This window comes from Pteronotus mesoamericanus, unplaced genomic scaffold (genome assembly GCF_021234165.1).
Source record: "Pteronotus mesoamericanus isolate MK-2021 breed Mesoamerican mustached bat unplaced genomic scaffold, CSHL_Meso_final scaffold_21, whole genome shotgun sequence".
NCBI lineage: Eukaryota > Metazoa > Chordata > Mammalia > Chiroptera > Mormoopidae > Pteronotus > Pteronotus mesoamericanus.
The window spans coordinates 5131288-5141045 of NW_026555310.1; the positions used below are offsets into that span (position 1 = coordinate 5131288).

The 9758-nt window shown below is 54.5% G+C and overlaps 1 protein-coding gene across 8 annotated transcripts; it reads left to right on the forward strand.

Moving 5' to 3' along the window:
* Positions 1-298: 298 nt before the first annotated feature.
* On the forward strand, positions 299-9749 carry MCRS1 (microspherule protein 1). 8 transcript variants are annotated; one of them, XM_054591141.1, is made up of 16 exons: positions 393-461; positions 990-1068; positions 1705-1733; positions 2344-2482; positions 2850-2988; positions 3587-3745; positions 3893-4002; positions 4910-5018; positions 5307-5445; positions 7606-7681; positions 8052-8080; positions 8199-8291; positions 8505-8587; positions 8766-8853; positions 9078-9205; positions 9325-9749. In XM_054591141.1, the coding sequence occupies exons 2-16, from the start codon at positions 1028-1030 to the stop codon at positions 9409-9411; spliced, it is 1449 nt and encodes a 482-aa protein (XP_054447116.1). In that variant the 5' UTR covers positions 393-461; positions 990-1027; the 3' UTR covers positions 9412-9749. The 8 variants fall into 8 exon arrangements, with proteins under 8 accessions (XP_054447115.1, XP_054447117.1, XP_054447122.1 ...); XM_054591143.1 differs by having other exon boundaries at positions 407-461; positions 990-1201; positions 1705-1839; XM_054591146.1 differs by having other exon boundaries at positions 407-461; positions 990-1201; positions 1705-1824.
* Positions 9750-9758: the final 9 nt, after the last annotated feature.

Here is a 9758-nt window from a genome sequence, read left to right on the forward strand (position 1 = left end):
TAAAACCCCTGGTGGAATCTGGGAAACCATCAAAGACTCATATTCTTAATGAGAATTCCGAAGCCGAAATCTAGTCCGTACCCGGGACCACGCAACCCACGGGTCCACCTCTCCCAGCAACGCCCCAGCTCCCCGCGCTTGGTTTCGCCCCTCAGCCTGTCAGGCCCCAAGTCTCACCCGTCCCCTTAATCGCTCCCCTCAACCGGGTAACTTCTCTGACGCCTATTATCCCTTAAGTTTCCCTACTGGGAATGCCTTTAATTTCACCTGTTAGTAAAATAGTGGCACCTTCACAGCCATGGCCACGCCCCTCCACGCCCGTTCCCTGTGTGAACCGGAAGAGATGGCTCAGTCCTTAGTTTGTAGACCCGGAAGTAGACGTACCTCACGGAAGCTGGCTTTGGCCCTGCGGCTGCTGCCGTCGCCGCGGAGAATTTGTTGGAGCTGGCAGCCTAGGAATGGTGAGACCTTGCGGTTCGCCTCTGAGGGTTCTGAGCGGAGTTGGGGTTCAAATTGAATTTCCCAGAGTACCTCCAGGGACGACCCCCTCCCCAGGTTTGGGGCCCCGCCCCAGTGGCGCCCAGAAAGTCTGCGCATGCGTACGCCGGACCGGGCCAGAATCAGGTCCGAGATGTTACGCATGCGCGCGCGGGCCGGACCGGGCCAGAATCGGGTTCGAGATGCTACGCATGCGCAGGGGTGGCTTGCCGAAGGTGGCGTGAGAATTGGCCCACGGAATTGGTATACCGCCTTTTGTCGCCACGAGCCCACGGGGCTTAAACCAAGGCTGCAAGAGCATCGGGGTTCTGTCGGTGCCTTGCTTTTGAGTTTCATCACCATTACTGTCCCGACCCGCTGAAAGAGACCTAGACTAACCCCTCACCTTGGTGTGCACTTAAAGGAGAATAAATCGAGGGCCGGGGAACGAAGGGGACGCAGACCCTGCTTCAATCAGCTCGTAGAATAGGGACCCTTTGCCCTCTCCCCAGGTGTCAATATTCCCAGCCGTATTCTGTGGGGTGGCGCGATGAGCACACCTGGGGACTGGGCCGAAACGCTTCGAGAAGAGTGAGCAGTCCTGAGCAGAAAGAGCGGGATCCACAAACAGCGCGCCCTCTCGAGTCCTCAGCGCCTGAGTTCTGCGGGGTTTAGGAGCTCCCCACCCCCGGAGGCGGGGGCCGGGGGAGGTGGTTGATATTCGGTCAGTTTCCAAACCATGTTTTTCAGTTTCACCGAGTTACCACCCACTAAATCTTCCGCTAAACACGCAAATAGGGGGGGAGAGAGAGACTGGTTGGAATTCTGTACTTTTCTCTTCATTGGCTTGGGAGGGAAAGGGGTGGTGCTGCTGAGCTGAGTGCCCAGCTGATGGAGAGAAAAAGTGAACCAAGAATCCCTTGTTTCCTGGTAGTTTATATCAAGGCCATTAGCCTAGGGGCTATGAGTAGAGTTAGTGGGGTCCGTGAACCCCATAAATAGTATGTGTTTCTACATTTTTCTGGAGTCCATAGCTTTTATCATATTCTCAAAGATGTCAGTGGCCTTCAAAAGGCTACTGGTTTATCAGGGTCATATTGGCGAAACAGTCTTGTATCTTGTGTCTTCTCTAGCTTATGGGGCCTTGGGGGACCTGTTGCCGTATAAGGAGGTGGGGCTGGCTAGTTGGAATACTGAGCCACAGGGAGCATTATTTCTCCTTTGCAGAATCTCCTCTCAGCCTCTAAGCCTCTCTGGTCAGAATCCTTGGATGAGCCTGTGGGACCCTTTTTCCTAGCGCTGTGGTTTGGAACTAGTGGCTTCGGGACTGTAAGAGGATGGACAAAGGTACTGTGAGGCCAGGTCAGCTCCCCAAACGTTTGGGCTCCAAGCATCTGCTGTTTCCACCCTGTGCCAGGCACATGTGTCTTTCGGTCATAGCAGGGCATTGCCACTTCCCCCTGGACCAACACTACCCAGGTACCTCTGGGCAGAGGCCACAGTTGACTGATTTGCTGTTGAGCTTTTGCTCTTTGGCATGGCTGCATTTTGATGGCAGAGGGAACAGTTACACCCAGAGCCTGATGTGTTGGCATCACCTGCCTGACCTGAGCATCATGTGCTGCATGACATGACACATGGCACCAGGATAACTGCCCAGCATGGAAGGTCTGGGCCAGGTCTGAGCCCAGATGGGATCTGGATGGCCAAGGGGTCCCAACATAAAACCTCGTGTCAAGGAAACAGGGGAGGGGGCTGAGAGGACTGGCAGAGGCAGGGAAAGGCTGAGAAGGAGACCTATGAGCAGAGGCTCAAGGCTCTGCTAGGCACTTAGGAGGCCTGAGTTCACTACTTCTCTTTTTCTAGATTCTCAGGGGCTGCTAGACTCATCCCTGATGGCATCAGGCACTGCCAGCCGCTCAGAGGATGAGGAGTCACTGGCAGGACAGAAGCGGGCCTCCTCACAGGCCTTAGGGACCATCCCTAAACGGAGAAGCTCCTCCAGGTACTAAGGGTTTGGAGGGGCAGGGACTGAGCAGGGGCCATTAGGTACTGCACGCCTTGTCCCCTGTTGGGAATAACCCCCTGAGACCCTTAGGGGCCTAAGGGTCGGCAGAGCCTTGTGCTTTTCATATCCCTACTAAATCACTGACTGAGGGCAAGGGAGGGAGATCTTAGGTCTTTGATGTGGAGTCTTTGTGGTGTGGTAACCTTTTGCCTCAGAGGGGTGGGGCATAGTAGTCCTGTGCCCCATCCACTGAGCTGGAACAGTTAGCACCCTGCTGGGGATCTGCTCTGTTCTAGAGGCCTGGTGTTTGTAAGTGGGTGCTAGGGATGGGGAAGGATCACTCACTGGGTACCACTCTCCACAGGTTCATCAAGAGGAAGAAGTTTGATGATGAGCTGGTGGAGAGCAGCCTGGCTAAGTCCTCTACCCGGGCAAAGGGAGCCAGCGGGGTGGAACCAGGGCGCTGTTCCGGGAGTGAACCCTCCTCTAGTGAGAAAAAGAAGGTGAGGGATTGGGAAAAGGGGTGGGGGAGATGGGGTTCAGGGCCAGATTTTGTGTCTCCCTGCAACCAGCTGGCAAGGGTTCCTCAGAGGATGCTATGAGAGGACCAAACTGCCCCCGCCCCAACCTCAGATGCCTCCCTCCTGACAGCCTGTCTCTCCCTACTCCCTCTTTCTTGCCCCACTCTGCACCCTTCAGTGCATCCTGTATCACATTCTGTGTGGGAGGCATGGAGCGTGCATCTATTCTGGGAGCAGACAGCCTGTTCCCAGCGTTGCTGGGTGTAAAAATAACCCCCAGGTGGTATTGCTCTGGCCCCAGACACGGTACCAGCAAGAGTGTTTTCCTGGTATCCTCTCCACCCACCCTCCACTCTGGGGTTGGGGGTGCCACCAGCAAAGAGAAGACCCCGTATAGTCGAGGACTGTGTAGAAGTGCTCTGGTCGGGGCAGGCGTTAGAAACCTAAGCTCCCAGCCTGTGCTTCTTATTGTCGAGCCCCTGGGTCTGGGGCTGTCACACTGTATGTGAAGCTCTAGGCCTGAAGACCCAGATGCCCTGATGCCAGCTTTGAGCTCACTGTGTTCCTGTCCTCTGTCCAGGTGTCCAAGGCCCCTAGCACTCCTGTGCCACCCAGCCCAGCCCCCACCCCCGGACTCACCAAGCGTGTGAAGAAGAGCAAACAGCCACTTCAGGTGACCAAGGATCTGGGCCGCTGGAAGCCTGCAGATGACCTCCTGCTGATCAATGCTGTGTTGCAGGTAGTGCTTTCCACTATAGTTTCTGTGTCCGTCTTTTCCCTCCAGCTTTCGGTTGTCCCTCAACTAGCCCAGCAGTGTCCTGTGGGTGGCAAGGGAAGGGTTCCTTCCAGTGCTAAGGCTGAAGGACACCCCTCTGGGCTCTTGCAGACCAATGACCTGACATCTGTCCACCTGGGTGTGAAGTTCAGTTGCCGCTTCACCCTTCGGGAAGTCCAGGAGCGCTGGTACGCCCTGCTCTACGATCCTGTCATCTCCAAGTGAGTGGGGCTGGCTCTAGCAGTAAAGTACTTGGAGACACCAGAATTTGTCCCGTGGAAAAATGGGACTTGTATAAGGGCCCAAGGAGGTGGCCTGGGAGGCAGGGCTCTTGGGTCCTTGCATTATCTGCTATGATCAAGACCTGCCAGGCTTCAGGGGGAAGCTTCTTCCTGCTGCCAGCCCTGCTAGTTCTGGCTTGATACCAGAAGCAAGGGGACCTGGAAGCCAAGGAAGCAGCTTAGGAGAAAACGCCCAAATTAGAGCCAGAAGCTGTAGTTCCACCACTCTTCACATTGTGGTTTGGGGAAAGTCACCCCCCAGCCTTTCCACATAGACTTCCCATAATTCCATCCAGCTCCAGCAGCCTGAGTTCCAAATAAACCCATGCACACATGTACGACAAACTCTTCCTCCTCAGTCGCTTCATTTAACGTCATCCAAATTTGGTTGGATGCTTAACACCTGTCTTCTACTCCACAGCCCCTGGCACTGCATCAGTTTTAGCCATGGCCCTGATACACCAGGAAACAGGCAGGGCTCAGCGTGGGAAAGGGGGGATGGTGCTGGGAAGTGGCTGGTGAGTGGCTGCTTTGGCCAAGAAGGACAGAGGTCTTCGGGGGAGAGCCTCAGCTGCACTCAGGATCTCCCCCAGGGCTGGCCTCTAGGGGGCTGTGCCTTGGACTATCTTCACAGGATTGAACACAGGGACATGTTTCCTGAGTTTCCTGTTCATGCTTTGGACAAATCCATGAAGCCATACATGCTGTGCTAAGCCTTGGGCTCTTCCTATTGAGGGCCTGGCCTCTTGTCCTGCATCTGAAGACCTGCAGGCTTTGGGGGAAATAGGAACTTCAGATTGCTTGACACCCTCCCTTCAACCCTGCCCTGACCTTGTCTCTTCCCCAGGCTGGCCTGCCAGGCCATGAGGCAGCTGCACCCAGAGGCCATCGCCGCCATCCAGAGCAAGGCTCTGTTTAGCAAGGCTGAGGAGCAGCTGCTGAGCAAAGTTGGCTCGGTAAGGATGAGGGCTAGTGAGGCTGGTGAGGGGCAGGGCAGGGTGGGAGCTGGACTACTTGGAAAACTGGCGTGGGGGACCCCGCTGCGTGGAATCGTGCCTATGCTGCCTGTGCAGATGTACACACCCTGGTGGACTCAGGAAGAGCCAAGCCGGGCTTCCTGGCAGCTGTAGCTGTCACTTCGTCCAGCTCCTGGTGGGAATGGACGGGGGTGAGGATGGGGGTTGGTAAGGCAGAGGCAGAAGTGAAAAAACACAGGTGCCTAGGGCATGCTTCTTGCCCTCCAGACCAGCCAGCCCACCTTGGAGACCTTCCAGGACCTGCTGCACAGACACCCTGATGCCTTCTACCTGGCCCGTACTGCCAAGGCTCTGCAGGCCCACTGGCAGCTCATGAAGCAGTATTACCTGCTGGAGGACCAGACAGGTAACTGGCCCCAGGAGCTGGCAGCGTCGGGTGTGTGAGAGTGTGGCGTGTTCTGGGCACAGCTGCCCTTAAGTGCCCTGCGGTAAATCCCTCAGTGGCCCCCGGTGTCTGGTTTACCTCCCTCTGCAGCAAAACCCACTTCCTTCTAGGGGAGGGAAAGCAGGTGGAATGGTAAGGGTAGCCAAAAGTTGCCTGGAATGCTGGGCAAAATGTCTTAATGGCAGAATTATCTATCACTCCTGGGGTTTTTTGTTTTTTGATAACTCATAATTACATAAATATGTTAATATGCTTCATGAGCAAAATGTGGACATCCCCGTCACTGCTCACCCTTCCCAGTTTGCCACCCAAGAGATGATGACTTTTCTAAGCCTTTCTGCCCTTCCCTCTCTTCATTCTCTCCTCACTCCCTGTCCTCCCCCAACAGCCAGTACGGTCAGGCTGCCTTCGGGCCGTTCAGAACCCGCACTGGAACTCCATCCCCAGTCCTTTGTCCTTCTCGTTCCCCAAGGGCCCGATGCTCTCTGCTTCTCTTCCCTCAACCAACAAAACTGCCATTCTCCTAGCGACAATCAGAAAAGCAGTCTGATTAAACTGCAGGGAACACTGCAGTTAGATTTGGGATTCAAGGTCAGACTTTCATAATACAACTCATGCTGCTCTTACTTCCTAAACGTTGCCCATTGCTTTCTACATTGTTGTTCACATTGTTGTGAAAAGGAAGTTTCGGCCATGCCCTTCACTCTACCATCTAGGTCCTGTAGCTCTGGCTATTTAAACATATTCCTTCAAGAGGATTTTGGGAAATCCTTTCAAGGGGAGGGCGGATCTGTCTTTCCTAAGAATCTTTGAATTTAGTGCTCAGCAGGCTTCCCACTGTATTCCTGCAGCTTTCAAATCTCTGCTGCTTCCTCAGACTCAAATTTCGCTGAATTCCCATAGAATGGACACTGGATAAAGTTTATTCTTGCTGCAATAGCTAGCTCCATTGTCACTATTTGGAAAGTTACTTTGTGTAAACTTATTTGTCAACTTCAAAGCTTAATTTTTTTCTCCAAGGGTCTCTTATGTGGGTATTTGATTTCTCCTTGCCAGTTCGGGCTGGGAGTCACTAGGAACAAGGAATGTACCCTGATCAGCGGTTAAGTCAGCTGAAAATTAGTTTGGTGGGATTTCAGGCAGCTTTGATTGGGAGGGGCTTAGCGGAGGTGACCACCCCAAACCCATCTTCCCACACAGTCAGACCTAAGAAGGAGGGTGTGGTGGTGGAGGGAACATTTGGCAGGCAGTGGGGACACCTCAGTGTTGTCAAACTCCTTAACTGACAGTTTCACAGCCACTAGTTAGTGGGAGCTGCTACTGAGCAGACACTTGCAATTGCAGAAACAGGCAGCCTGAATGCAGAAGTTCTCAAGTTCTGGAGGCTCCAGTCCCTTTTACATTTTGACTGGAGAAAAACTGAAAAATTTTCATGAAACAATATTTATCCTGAACGTATCTGGTGGACTTTGATATTAATTATCCTCTTTCTATCTCATTTTTTGAAAAAAATTAAATTAATTTCATGACCCATTAACACGTTATTACCCACAGTTTGAAAAGCACCGGTTAAGCTGGGGTAGCTCCCGTCAGCACAGCCTGTGTAAGTGGGCATGTCCCACTTAGCCCCTTCCTGAATGTGACAGAAGATACTCAGGAGCATGTGATGCTTTTGATTTTGGATTAGGCATCAGGAAAGCGGGCCTTCAATCTTCTGTCTGTCCTAAACGGGTGTCACATAGTCGAATCTTCCCTCTTACGCCCATTTCCTCATCTGTAAAATGGAGCTAATAGCAGTGCCTTCCCTACCTAATTCAAGGCTGTGTGAGAGCCCTTTGCCCACCAAAAAGTAAGCACAAAAGTTCAACCTTAATTCCCTTCCCTTTGTAGAACCATCTCTGCCCCTCCTTAAGCTCAGGCATGCTTTGTGCCAAATCAGCGTGCAGCCTCATCTGGCACGCACTCCATTACCTGTGTTGGATTAACTTCTGTTCATTTCAGCAAAAAGCCGATCCCATGGACCCAGCCTTCACAGTGTGTCCCCTTAGTTCAGTGGTCTGCTCAGCAGCTCCACGCTGAGTAGTAGCATCAGCGCTGACCCTCCCTTTGTCCTCTGTTCAGTGCAGCCATTGCCCAAAGGGGACCAAGTTCTGAACTTCTCCGATGCAGAGGACCTGATCGATGACAGTAAACTCAAGTGAGTGGCTGGGGCCACAGGCAGGGTGCCGGGAGCTGAGTGTCTCTCTGGGGGCAGGGTGCCCAGGTTACTTGGCCTTACCTCTCGCTGCAGAGCACAGAGCTCAGCCCAGTTTCTGCCTGAAGTTCTAGTTGTAGCTGTTACCACCTGGTCTTCCTGCCGAACCTCTGCTCCCCCAACCCTGTGTCCCCGAGTCCCTTACCCCACCCCCACCTTTGGGAAGGAGACTAGGTGGAGGCCAGGGCAGTGCCCTTGGGCCCCCTGGCTGAGGGGCTGAGGGGTTGAGGGAGGTCCTAATGGCTAAGGAACACCTGATGGCGATGGCAGGTGAGCTGGAAGTAGAACCTCATTCATCCTTCTCACCTCCCAGGGACATGCGAGATGAAGTCCTGGAACATGGTGAGTGTGTCCTGGTGGGGACAGTGAGGGGGTGGAAGCTCCTGACAGCACAGAGAGTACCAGTACAAGGTGCTGGTGACTTTGGAGTGTCCCTCCTTACCACCCCACCTCACCCCAGAGCTGACAGTGGCTGACCGGCGGCAGAAGCGAGAGATTCGTCAGCTGGAACAGGAACTGCATAAGTGGCAGGTGCTAGTAGATAGCATCACAGGTGAGGAGGCCAGCAGTCCGGGAGGAGCACACTCCAGCTCCTCGCCCACCGCCCACCCCCCACCCAGTCCCCGTCCCTGTGGTTGCCTGGCTGGGTGCACCCTCCTCTCTCGCCCCAACTCCTTTCCCTCAACAAACCTTGCCTTGGCTCCACACCTTCCACCTCGTAGCCCTAAAGGGTGGCCTCTCTCCCACACGAGCTGCTCCTCCCCAGGCATGAGCTCTCCAGACTTCGACAACCAGACGCTGGCGGTGCTGCGGGGCCGCATGGTGCGGTACCTGATGCGCTCCAGAGAGGTGAGTTAGGCCCAGCCCCATCCCATTCCCGCCCCCGCTTCCTAAATTTCCCGCCTCCATCAGTCTTCCCGTCACTGCCCTTTCTATGTCTGGTCCCTGATTTCTCATCTTTCCCTGGCCTATGTGGACCCTTCCCTCAATCCTTAGCTGCCAGCCCTCACCTGCCCTATTTCCCCAGATCACCCTGGGGAGAGCAACCAAGGATAACCAGATTGACGTGGACCTGTCTCTGGAGGGTCCAGCTTGGAAGATCTCACGGAAGCAAGGTAGCAGCAGAAGCCTCTCTCTCCCGGCTCCCCGCCGCCCTCTCCAGCCCTGGGGCTTGGTCTCTGTGGGAACTCTCACGGATGAGCTAGCATTTCAAGACTCTAACTGGGAGTCCTGGGTACCTTTCCTGTCCCCAGGAAGCACAGAGGGTACACAGGGACTTGGGGCTCTTTTCTGGCCTTCACCCACCCTGTCATCCTCATTTTCATCTCTATTCCGATAGGGGTCATCAAGCTGAAAAACAATGGTGATTTCTTCATTGCCAATGAGGGTCGGCGGCCCATCTATATTGATGGGCGGCCTGTGCTGTGTGGCTCCAAATGGCGCCTCAGCAACAACTCCGTGGTGGAGGTGAGCTGGGAGGGAGGTGGAGAGGCCACAGTGCGACCTGCGTGGGGTGTGGTGAGCCAGTATGTGGGCCTGGCTCCCCGTCCCACCTTTGTCCTCATCCACCCCTCTCCTGCCCACAGATTGCCAGCCTGCGATTCGTCTTCCTCATCAACCAGGACCTCATTGCCCTTATCCGGGCCGAGGCTGCCAAGATCACACCACAGTGAGGAGTGGTGGCAGGACCCATGGGCTCTTTCTGGCCTCAGTTTCCCCTGCCATTCCAACTCCCTGGAGCTGGGAAGTCGGGTTCCTGGAAAAACCAGAGTGGGCAGCAGGAGACCCAACCGACAGCCCATTGATCTGAGCCTCTGTGGGGGGCGGGGCTGGCCCTCAGGAAGTCCCTAGAGGCTGGGACCCTGCAGCGTCCTTACAGCCAGAGCCCCTCCCCTTCTCTCTGCCAACCACCCTCCCCTCGCCCCCAGATTCCCACCTTCATCCCTGTGTTTCCAGCTGATTAGCTTCAGACTTTTCCCTTATTATTATTTTTCTTTTGTAAATAAAAAGCACTGAGTTC

Bases quoted from the DNA above. Each gene is read 5' to 3' on its own strand.
- MCRS1 (XM_054591140.1), top strand. From the start codon at position 299: ATGGCCACGCCCCTCCACGCCCGTTCCCTGTGTGAACCGGAAGAGATG. The intron at 2,483-2,849 runs GTACTAAGGGTT...CACTCTCCACAG, and splicing joins AAACGGAGAAGCTCCTCCAG to GTTCATCAAGAGGAAGAAGT. The intron at 8,292-8,504 runs GTGAGGAGGCCA...GCTCCTCCCCAG, and splicing joins GCTAGTAGATAGCATCACAG to GCATGAGCTCTCCAGACTTC.